We start from the raw sequence: 19,480 nt of genomic DNA on the forward strand, positions 1-19,480 counted from the left end.
GTGATGAAGTAGATGAAGCTGTTAGTGCTTTCCTAAGCAGCTAGACTGGAGGTAAACCTCAGCTCAGCGTCGGATCCCTAAGTGCAATTTGTAACTAAGGTGTAAAACACACAAGAGGCAAGAGTAGTGTTCAAGTTACCATTGTGGAGCTTGAATACATGCATATTTTCAGCAGCAGCTGCAAAGTTGAAAAAACAAAGGATGTTTCTATGCTTCTGTCTCAGTTTTTCTGACAGGTTTTGCAAGGACAAAAATTAGGGGAAAGAAATTGAAAGCAGATAGCTAAGTCCACGGAAATGGCAGGATTTCACCCTGCAGCAATCAGAAACTACAGCTTTGCTTTGGGTAGGTTTGTTGGTGATGGACGGCGTGCCGGTACTCACAGGCAGATCTGGGCATTTCTCACCCAACATGAAAAGAGCTGAATTTCAACAAACGCTGCGGGATTGTGTTACTTGTTCGAGGCAGTAGATCTCTCGAGCATTCAACAAAATATGGCTTGGTTCTAAATTTGCAGTTTATTCCAGTAATGGTAAAATCTTAGATGGTAGCTGTGTGTATATTTAGGAAAGAGAACTTCTTTGGAATAGATGGAGCTGCTATGCACCTCACGCTCATTCTTTCCTGACATGTCTGTTGGAGCAAAGACTAAGAAAGTATCACCTTAAAGAAGAAAGAAGAGAAACCTAACTTCTGTACTGTAGCAGAGTTGGGGAGTGCTTCTGAAGTTGGTTATAGTGCTGGCCTGAGGGGTCTTCTACATGCAATGAACTTGTTGGCTGCAATGGAAGCTGCCCATGTTCTGCCCTTGGCAGGACCAGGCTCATCAGGAGCAGAAGCAGTTGTGTGATGACCCACTAGTAACCGCCCTTCGTTGCTCTTAGGGGCAGGTCTGAATCAACTCGCTGATGCTGAGCAGGTCCTCTGCACTGCAAGTCAGAGTGGACTGCTCTGTATCAGTAGAATAAACCCAGCGTGACTCTGTTTAGATGAAGTTATCGCTGCTTTGCATGTAAAAACCCAAAGGCAGAACTTGTCCTGTTGCATATTCTTTGGCTTCTGCCAAGCAGCAGCACACGGCATCTTCTGTCTTTTTACAGATGTTACTTGTTTAATGGGAAAACAAGTCAGCCTTGTGTAAGAAAGGAAGATTCCTTATGTATTTCCATTTCGCTTTCTTGCTGCTGCAGGCGGTCCTGTTTAACAAAGGAGCCATCGATGCTTTCTTCCAGTTGGTCCCTCCAGCTACAGCTCTGGGCTCCTGCTTCACCTTTCTGCCCCGGGAGGGCACCATTTTGCCGGACGGGCTCCAGGTGATCCGGATCTCCTTCAGTTCCACCATCCTGGGGCAGTTCACAGAAGAATTCAAGTTCAGTGTGAATGGATCCCCTGAGCCTGTGACCTTGACTATCAGGTGAGGAGGGTTATAGGAGCTTGGTGGGCACATCTGTAGGTCTCTCTGGGTAATCAGCTCCCCCCTACCTCATTTTATGATGGAGCAGAGAAAAAAGGGGTTGTCTAAGGTCTTTGTCTTGGCTCAGATCCTAGCACCCTCCCACTAAGAGCCAAGACTTTTTAACCTTGACTCCAGTTTGAACCTTGCAATTGCAGCAGCCAAGAAAGTGTAATTGTCTGCGAGAGGAAATCATAGAATGGTTTGGGTTGGAAGGGACCTTTAAAGGTCATCTAGTCCAACCCCCCTGCAGTGAGCAGGGACATCTTCAAGTAGACTAGGTTGTTCAGAGCCCTGTCCAGCCTGACCTTGAATGTTTCCATCTACCACCTCTCTGGGCAACCTGTGCCAGTGCCTCACCACCCTCATTGTAAAATATTTCTTCCTTCTATCTAGTCTAAATCTACCCTCTTTCAGTTTAAAGCCATTACCCCTTGTCCTATCGCTACAGGCCCTGCTAAAAAGTCTGTCCCCGTCTTTCTTATAAGCCCCCTTTAAGTATTGAAAGGCCACAAGAAGGTCTCCCCGGAGCCTTCTCTTCTCCAGGCTGACCAACCCCAACTCTCTCAGCCTTTCCTCATAGGGGAGGTGTTGCATCGCTCTGATAGTTTTCGTGTCCCTCCTCTGGACCTGCCTCAACAGGTCCGTGTCTTTCCTGTGCTGAGGACTCCAGAGCTGGACCCAGTACTGCAGGTGGGGTCTCACCAGAGCTGAGTAGAGGGGCAGAATCACCTCCCTTGAGCTGCTGGCCACCTGTGACCATGCCTCCTCTGCTCTCAATACGCAGTTTAACTTTCAAAGTCTTGGGTTCCTCTAGGAAGCAGCTTTGCCTTCATGGTTGAGCCAGGGTGGCTCTGTGACTTTCTAGGACACTGTTTGCCCAGAATTTGGCAGCAGCAGATTCCTTTTGTGACCCTTTGACATCTCTGTGTGAGGACCGTGGTGCTTTAAGTGACTACCCGTGCTGGAAAAAAGTTTGACTGGAGGCCGTACGGGAAAGGTGTGGAGATGCCTGCTGCCCTGTCCCGGTACCCAGGAGCTGAAGTGACTCCTTGCTACAGGTAGCTCATTCCCCCTTGGGCCATGGCAGACAGTGTGATGGTATCAGCTTTGGGCAGTAGATGGTCTGGGATGTCCCCTGAACACCCAGCAGGGCCAAGAGGGCTTTGGAGAGGGGCCAGCCTGGGTGATTCTGCATCCAGAAGCAGTGTTTTTAAAATCCTCTGTTAACATTCCATACAAAATGGGTAGCAGCAGCAGCATCAACATCATCTCTCATGCTAATGCATTGGGACAAGCTGTCCTCCCGGCTCTTGTGCAGCAAGTGCTACGGTACCTCCTTTCTGCAGCCAGAAACGTGCTGATGCAGGAGACGGGAAGCTCTGCAGCAAGTACTGTCACAAGGGCTGGGGCATCATCCCCTGGGCTGGTGCCATTGCAAAAGAGAATCCTGACTGAGCAAGAAGGGAGAAGGGGGAAAAAAAAAGCTGATGAAAGGAGAGGCAAAGCTCATTTCTCAGGACCACAGCAGCATGCAAACTTGTCCCAGCAAGTCTTAACCACGAGCTGCTGGGATCATGTGGTGTAGGCAGGGAAGCTGATGCTGGGTGCTCTGGAGCTGTGGGGCTGGTTGAAGTGGTCCTTTTTTCCCCACTGGTGCCCTGGCTGCCAGTGCCCAGCATGTCCTCCCCTTCTCTGTGGCCGCTCTGCCCTGTTCTGCCAGCATGGCCCTGAGCTCAGTGCAGACCTTATGTCTCAGTGAAAGAGGATTGCTGGTCCTTTTTTATTTATTTCTTCCCCATCCTTGTATTCCTCCTTTCTAGGTGGTGGCTCCTATGCAGCCCATCTGAGGGTTCCCCAGCATGCCCACCTGCTCCGGTACAGCTGTCCCTCAGCAGTAATTCTCATTGCAGTCCACTCTGCTCTGAGATGTCATCTGCCTCCTTGATTTCTGCCTTGCCTTAGTTTCAAGGATCCCTATCCAGTCCTTATCTCTCATTCTCCAGGCCCACAGTTCAAGCTGTTTGTTTTCAAAGGCCTTTGAGATGTCCACCCACCAGGTCAAGCTGAGCCTCCCTCGTCGGGAAGTTTTAAGCACTGGATTTAGTCCTCCATGGAGAAAAACTCCCAGCTCTTTTGAATGGAGGCGAGCTGGCTGGTGGGAGACTGGGCTGCAAAGGAGGGAAGGAATGGGGATGAGTGTTGAAGCGGTTCCTTTCCCACCTTGTGTTATCCTTCGTGCTCTGCAAGGACCCTGATCTCCTTTCACAAGTGCATTATTTAATGCTACTGTAAAATGCGGTAGTTGCCAAAACCACTTCCTTTTCCCCCATTTTTTTGCGAGCTGTACTGTTATGGGCTGTGGTGCACAGGGCTCTGGTTGGCTCCTTGCTCGAGCCTTCTGGGCAGTCATTCAGGTTTAACTTACCTGAGCACAGATACGGCGCACTCAGCAGAAATGGCAGTCATTTCTCCGCTTGCCTGGCAAGGCTCATCCTTGGCAGTTTCCCAGTGTGATCCCCAGTCATGGTTGGTTTGGAGGTAGTTTTCCATCGTCTCGTGGCAAGTGCTGTGGCGGAAAGCATGCCTGCTCCCTTTGCTGTGTCCAAAGCAAGGTGTTAGGGCTTGGGCAGTTAGGTCTGGTTATGTGAGGTCCTTGGAGAGGGAACTTCATCATCATCATCAGGGATTTGCTCCCTGACTTAGTCTCAGGAACTGCTTCAGCTCCAAGAATCGAGAATTAGTATTGGATTGAAACTCCTGAAAGTCAGTTTTTGAGTGCTTTTTGACTATGCAGTCAGAAGATGCCCAAACCATAGGTGATTCTTCTTGGGAAGGAACCCAACCTTACAAGGTCCTGAATGCTTGTTTCTTTGGTGTTTAGAAAGGGATGCTGGAAATGGGACACCACGGATGAACGCAGGTCCCTCCTGCAGGATGCTTGAGTCTGGTCATGTGCCAAACAGAGTCAGTGGCAGTCCTGTGACTAAAACTAGGAGGCAGCATTCACTGTGGTCCTTGATTTTTAACTAAGAGGCAGAGCTGGCATTGATTGGCATCAACCATGAAATAAATTAACGGCTGTTGTGCAGCTCCAAGTGCTGATTTCAGGGGATTTTGGTGAGTTTGGGAGTTTGGAGCCTGGCTGCTGAATTTAAGGACAGGTGAGGAGGTGTGGTGGGTTCAGGACACCCATGTTCGGTGGTTGGAGACATGTGTTGCTCTTGGATGTGTCAGCTGGTGCACTGGTGACAAGCTGATCCTTTTCCCCAAGATTCAGCTGTCCGCTGTGTAGAACTGTTGCTGCTGTTGTTGTGGCCAGTGGGTGTCTGGGAGCTCCCCTGGCTTCATGCCTCCAAATCCTGCATGCCTCATGATTGCATGGATCAAGATGATCTGAGGCCAAGATGTGCATATACTCCATGGGAATACCAGTTCCAGCAAAGAAATACCAAAGCAGAGAACCTGCAGCTGGCAAAGCTAGTACAATGGGTCCACTTTTGCGTGGAGACCTCTGTGTCATCACGTTACAGATGGGGAAACTGAGGCACGGAGCCATCACTTGTTCAGGGTCCTTCATCAGGCCAGCAGCAACTTGGGGGCATACCCTGCCTGACATGGTGCCCTAAGGCACATCAGCAGCTATCAGCTGCTGACCACTTTGCTTTGGCTGTCTCCTGTCCACATGGATGCTGTGCCGAGCAGAAAGGCGACGGGTTGATTTGAAACCTGCTGTGGTTCTGAGACCAGCTTTTATCCCTCCGAGCAGTAACGAAAGCCGAACACTTTGCATTTCTCTTTAACCAAACCAATGCCTCCTCTGCCTGTCTTTGTCCTCACAGGGGCTGTGTCATCGGACCGACTTTTCATTTCAACGTACCTTCCCTCCGCTTCGGTGACGTCTCTTTCGGTGAGTGTTCCCTGGGCTTGGAGCATAGGTTGAGAGGTCTGTGCATCACCAAAACAGAGCACCTGAACAGAAGAGCACCTGTCACTTGTGTTCCTCTGTAGCAGCCTTCGAGGTGTTAAAACCAGGGCTGCTGGTGGCTTAGGCAGTGTTGTGCCATCATGAGGTCAGACCAGGACCAAAGGAACAGAAAGTCAGTGTTTTCTGGTGTCCCTCATAGTCTGTTCAGCTCCAACCTCCCAATGCTTGGCAGCAGAATGGCTGTGAAAGACCTTGTGCCAGAAGGGCCCAGGGGATGGGACTGCAGGAGAAGGGAGTTGAAGCCACATGCTAGCCTGTAGCTGCTCTGGGTGAATGTGCGTGTTGCAAGGGGAGGACACCATTTCCCCACCTGACCTTCAGTGTGAGATGTTGATGAGTGCTGTGAGGGCACCTCATTCTCACCTCCCAGGTAATATGCCCAAGCAATAGCTCGGCATCGGGCACTGATGTCCTCCGAGATCTGGGCTCCTTCTCCTTCCCTGCCAAAAGCCCAGGTCTGCTGATGGAGCTGGTGGCTGAGCATCCAGAGCATCTCCATTAAAGTGCAGATTCTCGTTCTCCACCTCCGTCTCACAAAAGGCTTTTTACTGAGATGTTCTAAAGTTGAAATGTGAAATCAATTGTGATTGAAGGGCCATTATCATTCTGCACCCAGGATGCCTCTGTGTTTTCATGCTGCTCATGGACTTTCTAAGAAAGCTCATTACCTTTCCTGAGCTGCTTCCTCCCCTCCCTACATCACCACTCTGCCACTTCTTTATTTCCTTTTGAATAAATAAAACCAGAAATGCACCAGGCAGAAATAGGGTTATGTAATAGGAGCTTCATCCTACTTAATCTGATTTCGTTAATAAGGCCTTTTGAGCTGAAGGGAGCTACTGTATTTTTGCTTCTTTTAGCTCTGCTGCTGACTGTTGTCTGCATCTGGAGACTTCGGTCTCCTTTGGGACTGTGAAGTCTGTGTTTGTCCTTTCTGTGTGTCTCCTGCCTCCCTGCTGGAGTAGTTGCTGGAGGTGGGCAGTGGTCACTGTCGATGGGCATGGATGAACTACCTGCTGTGTCTGCAGTTGGTTTTCCTCCCCATCTGTATTCAAGTAACGCTTGGTAAGCAGGCCATGGGAGATGTCTCCTTCTCACAGAGCTGGCCATCCAAGGCAGATGTCCACTCCAGAGCAGGTTGTGGGCTGATGTCCTGTCTCTGCAGCACATCCCCACCAGGTGTGGTTGTATCACTGCTTTTCCATTATGGAAAGCAAGTATCCAAGCTAAAGTGATGTAAACCCTTGCGGGCAGTAACCAAAGCCAGTGTGCAGCATGGATGTGATGTCCCTGTTTGTTAGGTAAGGTGAGACACGGTTCCTGCTAATTTCTAAGCAAGCATCAGGCTTGCCTCCTGTGAAGTGGGCTGCAGGTTGTCACGAGCTGAGTCTGATTGCCCCCAGACAGGAGATGCCTTGAGGATGCTGCCTAGAGAAACTGCATTAGAGTGCTTTGCATCGTGCTGTAGTAGCCAATTGCATCCATCCTTTCTTTTACTGGAGCTTCTCCTCGATGACAATACACTGCTTTTATATGTTGAAAACTGTGGGAGTGTTCGTGGAGTTAACAGGGAATGTTACGGACTGAATTTTCAGAAAAAATGGTCTGTCTGGATGTACGCTCATAAGCGAGAAATAACTGATGCTGGTTTTGGGGCATGTGAGAGCGCTCCTCAGGTAAAGAGAGACAAAATTCTGGTGTTCGGGATCACTAAGAGTGGGCATTACCAAGGAAACAATCTCTGTGATCAGCATAAAAGAGAGCTTAAGTGACAATGAATTCCTTGCTTAGCTTCTCAACTAGCTGTGATTCAGATTGAAAAGAGCTAAACTCCAGGCACAGTTTTATCATAACAGGATATTCACACCAGGACTCAGGGGGATAACTGGGGCGTAAATTCATATTTGTGTCATTTCCTAGGCTTTCCTCGCACCTTGTCATGTCGCCTCACTAACACCTCCTTGGTGCCCATGACCTTCAACCTTCGCATTCCTGGGGACGGCTCGGGAGAGCCCAGTGTTACCAGTTTTGTTCCTTTGTCGGACAACACTCACTCATACTGGAGAAGGGGAGCCCAAGGTCTTGTGAAGCCAACCGAATTTACCATCACGCCGTGCAGAGGGACCATCCGCTCCCAGGGGGTCGTGGATATCCAGGTATGGGAAGAGTCCGGCCATACGTGCTTCAGCAGGTGGAGCTGAAGCTTCACTGATGCATGAGAGGGCTTTAGTGCTGCCAGCATAACGCGAGTAAGATATATGCATTAGTGTTAGGCTTTTGTTGGCTGGGTTACTCTGGGACGTTTCAGAAGGAGCACCGTTTTGTTTCCAAAATCCTAAGCGGAAGGTCTTGTACCGTATAGTCAGGTACAGAAGCCACTCCTGTGTTTTTGAGAGCTGCTTAGAGCGATCTCTTGGATTTAAAGTGGGCAGAGGAAGGATGAGGACAGAAGGTGGCTGTTAAAAAGAGAGATGTCATTGGATAAAGCAGTTTGCCTTTCTTCCCAGTCTAATTTCTCCTGTCCTGTTGAGCAGGAGGAGCTGTATTCACTGCAGCGATCCCCAAGGGGGACTGCAAAAGCTCTGGCAGCCGTGAACTGCACAGCATCTGCTGGGCCACGTTTTGCTCTCAGCTTGCCCCTGTAAAGCTGAACTCATTCTGTTCAAGGCAACAGATTTCCTCTGGATTTATGCTATTCTAGTCGAGATTACAAACTGGTCCCTTAATTTTAATACAGTGGTGAGTAGAGCATTAGTCTAATTGTGCTTTAATTTAGCTTGCATATACCCTGATAACTGCACGGTGTATTTAACAGAGCAGATCTTGTCAGAAGACTTTTATTACTTGCAGAGCCTGTGCTCTGTACATGGACCAGCAGAAGAATTAGGGCAAAATCCTCCCTTTCCTTACTGTGGAAGGAGAACCGGAGGACACCACACACGGACGATGGCTTTTGGGAGCGATGAAGTATTTGATGGTCTTCTCTTCCCCCAGGTCACCCTGTGTTCCAACACCGTGAAGAGATACGAGCTGGCACTGGTGGTGGACGTGGACGGTGTTGGCAAGGAGGTGTTGGCATTGCCTCTCACAGCCAGGTATCACCGCTTCCCTTGCAGCTCATCGTCTCTCCTCGTGCACCCCCCACCAGCACACTGCCTTGCACGCGGTTTTCTGGCTCCATCTCAAAATGAGAAGCGTTGCTTAATGAGCTAGTTCTACCCAGCTAGCTAGGAGAACAGCAGTGCTTTGAAAGCAGTCCACGTTGAGAAGCACCTGTGCTCAACGGACAGGCATGGGGCTGAGCCTTTTTCTAAAGGGAACAGTAATTATATTCATGTTTGGCCTGGCTTTTGGTGCTTGAGGTGTAAGAAATTTCCAAAGGGCTGCCCCTCCTTCTTCCTGCAAGTGGTGGACTTGTGCTGGGTTGCGACCAAAACGCAACATTCGTTTGGGACGCAGCGATCAGCCAGCTGAAAGCTGGTGTCTGGTTCAGTTAACGAAGGCATGTGCAAATGGGGAAGGGTCTTGTGTCAGGACTGGTGAGGGGAAGTAGAGGCAAGATCTTAGGACAGGGAAAATAGTCCTTGATGTGGAAGGTGAGCTCAGGTTTCTCTGCTTTCCTCTGGTTCTTCTGAGACGTACTGTTCTCAGATTTAAGCCAAAAGCTGTTCTTGCTGCAGCCAGATTCGATGCTGTTGTGCTGCAGTGGGTGTCAGTTTAATTGCAAGAGGCAGAGTCGTCCAGTCAGTGCCTGGGCTGCAATTCCGTAAAAGAAGTGCAAATGGGAGCAGACAGTGTATGGACCCGTGAGGGTCAAGGAGCAAGGTGGCTACAGAAGTGGGGAAGGGGTGGCCAGCCACTGCGTGAGGCAGGTGGTGGCTTGTGCCCTCTGCTGCTGGGGTAAATGGCTGAGTTTTCAGGCAGGGCAAGAGAGGTATGGGAGAGGAGGGAGTAATTTTTACTGAGATTGTGGGGTCTTGTGTTCCCTGAGGCTTGGTGAGCCCTGGTCATGGGTGGGAAGGCTCCCCTGGAGCTCATGCCTTGCTGAGAGCGTCAGGAGGGTGCAAGGTGTCTTTGCAAGCCTCCTGGGGCGAAGGTGCCCATCAGACAGCTCTGGGACAGGGCACAGTGCTCTGCCTGGGCACTTGGCAGCCTCTACAATGCTGAGACTCAGGGTTTGCTCCTCCTTTACAAGAGGTTGTTGTATAAGAAGAAATTAAAGGCAATTGGTTGCTGTAGGGGTCTTAAACGTCCATTTGACAGTGACACGTGTTACGCGTCATTTCATGCTATTTGGGGAGTAAATAAATTCTACATTCTCTCAGTATCTCCAATTCCCTTTTCGTCATCTCTTTGCCTAGATGTGTCGTTCCTCGGCTGCGAGTGCTCAACCCGGTCGTGACATTTGGACGGTGCTTTCTAAAGTACCCGTATCGGCAGATGCTGACGCTTGAGAACGACAGCAATCTCCCAGGCTGCTACGCAGTTCTTCCTCAGGTTTGGCATCGCATCCACCTCCTTTCCTCCAATGTTGTCAAGGGGTATATTAGGAAAAAAGGAGTTTTGGAGAAGACCTTGCTGGTTTATAGTCAAACCTAAAGGTTTGCTGAGAATAGGAACCTACCTGAATAGAAACTTTAGAAAGCAGTTAAATAGGAACCTGCCTGAATATAAACTTTAGGAAGCAGTTCATAGTCTAGTCTTCGGGGTGCTTTCCCGTAGGAGAACTTAGAAGGTCATGAAAGGCTGTTGCAAGGAGGCTGCCAGCACAGGAGCAGGTGTTTGTGCATGCAGCAGCTCTCGGACCCCCTCAGGATGCTAAGCCCATACTGGTCTTGCATTTGTTTTTGTGCCTTTCTGCTTTCTCCTAGGGATTTTTAAAAATGTGCATGAATTGTCATTGTGGTAGATGTCAAGGAGTTCAGAGTGACCTTTGAGGAAGCTTTAAAGTTGGTTTTGATTCCGTGCCTTATAGGAACACAAGAAGGATGCTCCTGTGTGGTACTCCAGCCCCACGCCATGCGGGATTATCCAGCCTCGCAGCTTGGTGGAGGTCCCGGTTACACTGGAAGCCCAGGTGATGGGAGAGCAGGACACAGTGGCTCGTGTCGCGGTGTTTGGGAGCAAAGGATCCCCGCTGGTGAGTGCTAGGGGAGATGTGTGCCTTTGTGCGACTCATCTTGGTGGGGCATAAAGTGTACAGGGATTCTTCCTGGGAAAACAAGAACTTGTAATATATGGCTGGTGTGGACAAGGAAAGAAGGGATCCGTGGCATGAGCAATGGCTCATGCCCAGAGAAGAGGAGGGATGGTATTCTCTTAGGTGGTAATCCAAGTGTCTGACACAGCATTTCATTATGGATATGTGAGATGGGATAACAAGCCCAGTCTAAAACGCAGCACGATCCCTGCCTCTCCTACTCTGCTGTATTATTAGATGAGCAGCAACCGCTACTTCATTAGGACTTTTGCTCAGGAGCGCACAGGGACCTCCCAGAATCCTGCTAAAGCAAGCACGTAAGAAACCATGCTGAAGTGATGTTTTGTCCAAAGCTGGATTTAAGCTTTTCTGAAGTCAGGCCCATCATGTTTGAGAAATATCCATCAAATCTCTTTGCCGAAAGTCCCAGCTGAAGACATGTGAGTCTCCACACCATCTGCATACACAACAGCAGCAGCGACAACAAAATGTAGTCAAGAGACCGTTGTATGTAGTGTCCTGGCTTCATCTAGCTGAAATCTAGATGAAATTTAGTTACACTTTAAATGAAAATGATGCTAACTTTTGAAGCAGCTGTTTTAAAATGTCTTGTCATCTGTCTGAGCATGAAGGAGGATGTCAGAGGATTGCTGGGAACCTTAAGCTTTCTGTAACAGGAAGGCAGGCTGACATTTTGAAAGTAGTTGAGGGATTTAAACTTCCATTAAAAGGACTGGAAATGATGCTGCTAAATCCCCTGGATGCCACTGAACCTCTCAACCCAGGCCCTTGGGGGTGTGCAATGTAAAGCAGTCAACGGGAAGGCCAGGCAATGCAGGCTTTGCAGGGAAATGTGAAGTTTGACAAAAGAGTTGCTCGTAAATATAAGGCATGCTTCCCTTCAGAAGAAGGGTTTCCCCCCACTAGAATTTATGTCTGTTATTCATATAATACCAGGAATACACACAAGCATAAATCAGAGGCAAGTAACTTGCATGATCTGTACTCTGAAGAGCCTGCTTTGCTTCTGACTTGTGCTGGTTGTCACAGGTGTCACTTTGGGAGTGTTAACGAAGTTAGTCTCCAAGTGGGGCTGTGCAGCAGCAGAAGTCAGGGAGGGTGGTTTGGGGCAAGACTGAGCAGGAAGAGGGGTGGGAGCAGGCACAGGGTACAGGGAAGAGAGCTAACAGTGTGGAGGAGGTGTGAAAAAGCAAGCGTGGGAAACCGGGTTTCTTTACCCCCTGATACCGGGAGCTTGTGGCTTTCAGATGGGATGGCTCCAGATCCCACACGTGCTCCAGGCCTTCTGTTTCAGTCTTACCACACTGGAAATTTCAAACCACCCTAATTATCCCTCAGTCTAGGAGTACTCTTAGAGCTGTCTAATCTTTTTCAACTTTCCCTGTTCTTTTTGATCTTTCCTACCTGCTTCCTGGAGCAGAAGATCCATTTAGTGAGTGTTGGAGAAGGACCAGTTGTCTCCGTGCACCCGAGTAAAATAAATTTTGGCCGTATCCAAGTTTTACAAGATGCTTCCCAAACTCTCCGCCTCTGCAATCAGACTGTCATCCCTGCATCTTTCTGGACAGAGATGGTAAGTATCTGTGGGGCTCTTTTCCAGCAAAAATGGTCCATAGCAGCCTGTGACTTGACCTTTCTATGCAACATTTCCATATTGCTCCCCGAGGGAGAAAGGGAGATATTCCATCACAACGCGGGAAGAGGAGCCTGGCTCTGGGAGCGGTTTTCTCTGGGGAACCCCTCAGTAAAATAGAGAGTTTGCATAGATGTTTGAGCAGAAATGAGTCTGGATCACTTTTACAAGTTGTCCCTTTGTTTTGTGGAAGGTATTTAGCTCTGAGAGTCATGCTTTTGGAGCTCTAGGCGATGAAGGGAACCCTGTGGCCCTTTGCTCCTGAAAGGGCATGGGTTTCCCTGTGGTTTCCCTGTTCCGTCTGCATCTGCTTTGCCTCAACCTCCAGCTGACGATAGAGACTAGGGTGTGAGGTCTGTCCTCCAACTGCTGGTGGTGAGGCGAGTTTCACCCCTACTGGGGGTCACCCCAGCTGGGTTGTTGCCCAAAGATATGCTTGTAAGGGTGGTGTAGCGATGGAGTCTGTGGACTCCGTAGCGTTGCAGAGCATCTCTGGAGACTAGCTGCAGAAGAAGGTTATTTAATTCATGGAGGCTGCCTAGTGTGACAAGCTGCCTAGCAGGAGGAGAGCTTGGCTGCTTCCCTGGCAGGGGGAGCGGGGCTGATGCAGGCGGGAAGGGCTCGGGTGCTGAGGCTGGGTGGGATGTGCTCCCCACTGCAGGGGGGATCGAGGCAGGAAAACAGGGTTTGGAGGGGGTTTGTGCTTCTCTGTGCTAGGTGGGTTGAAGTTCTGGGGCTGGTTAACCCAGGCTGAATTTCCCTCTTGCTGCTTTTGCAGCTTGTTTGCTCCAGTTTCTGTGCCCCGGAGCATCAACATAACCTCAAAGTGGGGGATTCCCAGGGCAGCTTTCTTTGGCTCCACAAAGAAAATCTGCTTTCCATCTCTGCAGAGAGCAAGCCACCTCGGATGGGTGGTACTGGTGTGTAAATGATGGGGTTTGCATGCTTGTACCCAAGACTGACCTGCAGAGCTCCATTTAGGTCCTGCCATCGGGGTGTGATGCCTTCCCTCCCTCCCCTGGGCAGCTTGCAGTGTAGCCAGGGGGCTTGCAGGGGTGTATCTGCCTCTCCATTGCCTCAGTGCCCTAACTTATGGGACTGGGCAATAAAACCCATCCTGCTTCCCTGCGATCTCTGCAAATATTGTGCTAATCAATAACTAGAATGGTAATATGAGGTGGTTCAGGGATGGTTTCTTTCCCTGCAGCAAAGATGGCCTCTGCTGTTCCATAGCCCCTCTGCTGACTTCCCAGCATGGAGTTACCCCATGGTGTGAGCATCTCAGCTTCTCAGGATAGCTGCTACTATCCTGGAGATGTTCAAGGAGGCAGGTGCTGGGAACCTGCTGGATCAGCCGTTTCAGCAAGGGCTCTTCAGACTCTTCAGGACGGTGATGCTGAGCCTGCCTGATGGGAGCAGCACCGTGGCAGGCGAGGTGTGCTCCAGCTCCTCCCTTGCCCTCAGCAGCTGCCTACTTTGGTGCTGTTTTGTTGCCTCGGTTGAAGTTTTGCCCTTTGCTGCTGCCTTAGGCTGCCTGGCAGTTTATTGATGGGAAGAAGAGGGGACTGAATAATTTTGGAGATAAAATTTGAGATGCAGTCGGGTGTCAGGGTGACCTGCACATGTAGATCTGAGAGCAGAACTGGCTCCGGCCGTCCCTTAGCCTAGCTGGTGGGTGACCTGGGCATCCTTCATTCATTTGCGCCCCTGAACCCAAGTCTTGTGTTCTCGAAGATGCCAAAGCTGCTGCTTTGATTTCCTGCTTGGAGACTGCCGCAGGACAGCGAGCTGGGATTTCCCTGTTTCCCGTTTGATGGCTAATCTCAAAACCCTGGCTCTTTGCAGTTAGGCTTCTAGATCACAGTCCCCACTCGAAAGAAAGAGCTCTTGATTGAAATTTTCAGAGCAGTGTTGGATCAGCAACATTACAGCATGCTGACTGGCAGCTCAACAACCTGAATGAGATTAGATTAAGGGGCAGCAACAGGGCAAATAAAAGGCTGGTGCCTTGTTCAAAACAGAAAAGGAAAATGCTGTAATGCAGATGGCCATGGTGGTATCCTTAACCACCACATGCAAATTGCTGTTCCTGTCAAGTCAAGCTTTCTTCTTGCTTTATGGGAGAAAAGAGCATGATCTGAGGAAGCTGAGATGTTTTTTGTGGATAACTTCACTTTGGGATAGAGACTTAAGGAATTACCTGGAGTACTCCTCATCGTGCACAGGCTTCCCCGTACCCCTCTTGTGTCTGTCGGATGAGTTGTGGGGAGCAGCACTGAGCATCTCTGCCACCAGAAGGAAGGAAATAAAAAACCCCTCCAAAGCTGTGCCTTGAGATGGGGCTTTTTGGGTTTGTAGTGGAGTGTAGGGACTTCATACCCTAGTCCTTGGTTGGCTTATCCCTGCTTGCTGGGGTAGCTGCAGGGCTGTGACCCTTGGGGCCAGCGTGTCATCCCGTGCTCATCCACTGAATCCTGTGTGTGTCTGACGTACCTTTCTTTGTCAGATTGCTTTCCCAGCTGCCAGGCAGCCAGCCCTGTTAGAGCATCCTGTGGATCCCGCAAGGGGAGGATTTGCCTTTTTTGTGGTAAAAAAGACTGGAGGAATAGGTCAACATGAAGGAGCTGCTGCAGCTTAGCTGGAGGCTGATGTGACCTGCTGAAAAAAGTGGCCGTTTCTCCTCCTTGCTGCCGCTGTCATCTTCTTTTCCTGTTTCCCTCAGTGTCTAATTTTTGCTGTATTGACAAGTGCAAAAGAGTTGTATTGATTAATGGAAGCGTTTGCTTTCCCTGCAGAAAGGCAGAGAGAAAAAAGCATCTTTCTTTGATTTCCTACTTGTTTGTTGTCACTCTGTCTCCTCAGGCATCTTTTATTTGGCTACCAAGAATGACATGTCTCAGCATCACAGAAGGCAGCTGCATATCACACCTGTGTGATCAGGAAGGAAAAGACAAGGCCTAGGGTGCAATTTTTGTTCATCAGCGGCAGCTTTCTTCTGCCTGCATAACCACCGTGCTGGGTGTGTTATGTGCTACCGCAGGGAGGCAAACGGTGTTTTCCTGGTGCCTTGTAATGAGGGAGGAGAGAGGAAAGCTTTCTTGGGACTTCCCCTTCTAGTGACGGTGCTCTGTTTCCTGATTTTGGGGTCCTGTCTCCTTTGACGGGATCCTTGACCTCCCTAATCCAGAGCCCTGTGCTCCTGATGGAGCTCACTGCCGCGTGGTCTCCAGCAGCGGTCATCCAGCCAGATGTGTTGTCGTCTTCAGGAGAGTGCCTGGGGAGCAGATCCCCTTCCACCTTCCCAGGGATGAGCTGCCCTCAGATTCAACTGGAGGTGATGTTGCAGAAGAGACCATGTTTTGTTTATTAAAAAAAAAAAAAGAAGCTGCACCTGTTTATCTTCTCACTGGGATTCCCTGGAGAGAATCAAGTGATTTTCAGGCAGCATATAAAGAGTTTTGGTCAAACTTGGTGTAAGCAAGGAGAGAACATGCAGTTCCCATTCCCATATTTGCTTCTCTCCTCATTTAGTGCAGGTTTTGTTTCATTTCCTGATTTCATTGCATATTATCTCAAGCTTTTGACGACATTCCCTTTATTAAAGAAATGGTCATATGGAGAGACAGCAAAACAGGGAGATAAACTTCAAACCAGTGCCGATAAAGGGATGCTGCTTTAGTGATTCTGTTTCTTGTTCTGGCTGATGCGCAATTTTGTTGTTATCTGAGTGAATTGCTCAGGCTGCGGGGAGGGAAGGCTTTGAAGAGCCTGGAACTGAGTTTATTAGTTTTGCCAGTGCCTGGAATAATTTTGATGCCTTTGGCATGCTCCATCCGGGGATGCAGGCATGCAGACCTGACCTGCAGTCAGCCTAAGGAGTTTTCATAGCTGGGGCACCTCCCCACGCTGCCAGGACCCTGAATGCTCAGCAAGTTACTGCTTCCCTGTCCTCCCGCTAGTCTTACCCTCGTTAGCAGAGGTTGTTTTGGGGGGGTATTTAAAATGCTTTCCATGACTTTGAAGTGCTGCTTGGTTTTCTGGTGTTCTTCTCCCTTGGGCTGGCTGGTGTCCTGTTAGAGCTCAGTGCCACCAGCCTGACAGATGGAAACTCAAGCTGACTTCACCTGGATCAGGCACTTGGATCATGTCAGGCCTGCAAGCTCATCCTTGCTTTTCATTAAAAAAAGAAGAAAAAAGCCTTTTCTCTTAGAATACTGCGGTGTTTTGGGTGAGTAGTGCCTGTCGTCCCAAACACAGCACTGGACTGTGGGGTGCATGTGCCACTAACACCGTGATGGACACTTTGAAGCCGTACATCTACATCCCAGTGCATTTCATGCTGGCCAGGGGACATTGCATGCGTTTCTCTTTGTCTGCTGCAAGCTTGCTCCCTGCGACTGTGGTTTTAAATGGACCGGGGGTCCAGCCCCCTCATTGCCCCATCTGTAGCGCAAGGTGCATGAGAAACCAGAGGAGAAGAATGCTTGGGAAGCCCGGGCCATGCCCACAGGGCATGTCTTGCCCTTTCTTTCTGCTTAGTTCTTTACTGCCCTGCTGTAAACACTTAGAGCTGAATGTTTCAAAGCCAAGGACAGTGGGACACCTCGCTGCAGCTGGTGATCAGTGGGGACCGAGTGCTTCAGTCCTTCAGGGGCTGTTGAGAAGCACTGCCTAACTCCTGGGAGAGACGACCGGTTTTGCAGAGTTATTCTTCAGGCTCTCAGCAGTATCCCCCAGGCATGTGGCTGCCACGGTGGGATTTGAGCAGTCCTGGCTTCCTCTGGCCTTGAGCCTTCATGCAAACCCGGCCACCGTTGTTGGGAAGCCAGGAGAGAGAAAGTAGCTTCCCTTGGTGCGCACTCCAAAAGAGAGACCAAAAGAGGAGGGGGAATAACCTTCTCCTGAGGATGAGCATCTCTTGGGTTGGGCAAAACGGGGTTAATGAAGTGAGTCTGTTAAAGGAGGGTAAACTACAGGTTGCATAAGCTCCTGCGTAGTTGCTGTTTGCAGACACCGTAGCTTAGATTTAGGGAAATGAAGCCTTTCTGGTTTTTACCCTCGTGTCTTTAGTCCTTCCTTTTCCTGCACCCCACAAGAGACCAGGGTCCGTGGTTTCCTTGCTAAGTTAGTGTTTGGCTTGTCTTGCAGGCTGGCAAACGTTCGCGCTGGAGGATTGAACCCAGTAAAGGAGTGATCCCCCCCGAGAGCGAGGTGTCTGTAACCATCATCGCAAACTTGGATGACACGGAGAAATTCAGGGACGAGGTGAACCTGTTCATAGAGAACAGCCGTTCCTATGTCATCCCCGTCCGGGCTGTCGGCATTGGCACCACCATTGTCACTGACAAACCCTTTGGTCCGGAGCTCAACTTGGGATGCCACTTCAGGTAGGCTACCTCTCAGCTCCCGCTTCTGCCGCGGGCTCAGCCAGGAGGAGTTTTGCTGTAGTCCTTCAGGCTAGTTCTCCTTCCGTGCTCAAGGTCCTGCCTCTGTTTCACTGAAGCCACAAGAATTCCTTTAGAAGCATTTTATGGCCATTTAAAAGATGTTAGATGCCCTCAAAAGCCACCAAAATGGACGCCAGTTGCTAAATTGTCACTGAATTGCCCTTACTTATAACGCATTTATTTCCTCACTTTATCAAATAAAGATACGGAGGAAGAACAGTAGGTCCCCGAAGCCTCCGGCTGAAAAACGCTACATTACGAGTATAAACATATTTCCCTTTGGAATAACATGGCTTGCTTTTTCACTCACTGTGGAGTATCATCTTGCAGCAGCGGAAAACCGTGGAGGTAGCTTGTTAGCAGCTCCTCGACTAAAGTAATAGTGCTGCTTTATTTCCCCTCTGCCTGGGAGTCCTGGAGGAGCAGCAGAATTTGTCTTTGCCCTGTATCATGCCTCAGTTCACTCGTCATCCCCGGCTCCCCTGCCAGACTGCTCTTTATGAGACGTAGTTGCTCTTTCCTGGTTTCTCCTGCCTGCTTTCCTCCCTGTCTCCTCTGTCAAGACCGTAGCAGCAGCCCGGGGCACGGGCAAGTGAGGATGGCTGCAGGCCCAGCTCTGAAAGGGAGAGGAGGAGAGGTCTGCTGAGGTTGGGCGGGATAAATTGAGAGTATTCATTGAAAGAGCTTGGCTGGGAGGAGGGGATTTGTTGATGCTACCGTGTGTGTCTGAAACCAGGCACGTCCTTCTAAACAGGGGAGGAAAATAAGCCTTTGCAAAGTGCTGCTTGCCTTGTGTTGGAGACCTTTTGGGGCGAGAGGCATCATCTTCTCGAGGTGCCTGTTCCTTTCCCTGGCTGCAAAGAGGGTCCACCGTGCTCCGATACCTACATTTTTGGTTAGAAAGAGCAGGTTAATCCTACCTTAAGCATTTAGGATAGATTTTTAGCGACTTAAATATGCATCCACAAGCCATCCGCATCAGCAGGGACGTTGCAGGGAGGTTGGTGCTTGCCCAGCGTGTCCTGTGCTCTGTGCAGCCGCAGATTGGCTACACAACACAGGGGACAATGTTGGGGTCGTTCATGTCATTGTGCTCTGCCCCCCTTCACCCGCAGGCTCTGTTTGGAGTTGTTGCCGTTGGTGTCAGCTGCAGAACTGCCACCGAGTGAGCTGTGGTGGGACCCCGGTAACATCTCTGATGAGTTGGGCTTTCCCAGAGCCACAAATTCTGCATCTCCCCAGAGCTGCTCTGAGCTTTCATCCGTTGCTCTCCACAACACACACCATTTCATACTAAACTTGTAAACCTCATTATTTTTTTTTAACAGTCTGTTCCACAGACTTGTTTGTTCTATAGTATATGCTTGTGTGTTTGTATTTAGCTGCTTATGGCAGACATGCATTTTGTAAGCCACATGTTCTGTACCTTTCAAAAAGACAATAACTGTTCCAGGAACGCTTCATTTCCTGGTCATGCTCAGCTTTATAGAGGGTAAAATAATGACTCCAGACTAGCCTGCGGTTAGTGTTTCTTTACCTGAAGGAATCAATTTCCATTGAATATTCATCTGGCTTTATATCTAGCTCTAGTTATTCATCTCTGGTTGTCGCTCCGTTCCCTCAGCAGCCAGAGCTGGTCTTGCTGCTGTGTTCGTATTGAAGAGGGAAAAAGGTACTAGAAAGGAAGGAAAATGATCAGGGTGTTGGTGAGGGTGTCTTGCCCAGAAAGGCCAAAGGG

The 19,480-nt window shown here is 49.6% G+C and overlaps 1 protein-coding gene across 1 annotated transcript in view; it reads left to right on the forward strand.

The window, feature by feature from the left end:
- LOC132321533 (hydrocephalus-inducing protein homolog) overlaps positions 1-17,686 on the forward strand; it is a 49,026-nt gene extending 31,340 nt beyond the window's left edge. The window contains exons 11-18 of the mRNA XM_059835033.1: positions 1,191-1,414; positions 5,296-5,363; positions 7,362-7,597; positions 8,436-8,536; positions 9,803-9,938; positions 10,417-10,581; positions 12,083-12,235; positions 17,444-17,686. Coding sequence (XP_059691016.1) covers positions 1,191-1,414; positions 5,296-5,363; positions 7,362-7,597; positions 8,436-8,536; positions 9,803-9,938; positions 10,417-10,581; positions 12,083-12,235; positions 17,444-17,686 — 1,326 coding nt within the window. The remainder of the gene's footprint in view (positions 1-1,190; positions 1,415-5,295; positions 5,364-7,361; positions 7,598-8,435; positions 8,537-9,802; positions 9,939-10,416; positions 10,582-12,082; positions 12,236-17,443) is intronic.
- The last annotated feature ends 1,794 nt before the right edge of the window (positions 17,687-19,480 follow it).

This window comes from Gavia stellata, unplaced genomic scaffold (assembly GCF_030936135.1).
Source record: "Gavia stellata isolate bGavSte3 unplaced genomic scaffold, bGavSte3.hap2 HAP2_SCAFFOLD_105, whole genome shotgun sequence".
Taxonomy (NCBI): domain Eukaryota; kingdom Metazoa; phylum Chordata; class Aves; order Gaviiformes; family Gaviidae; genus Gavia; species Gavia stellata.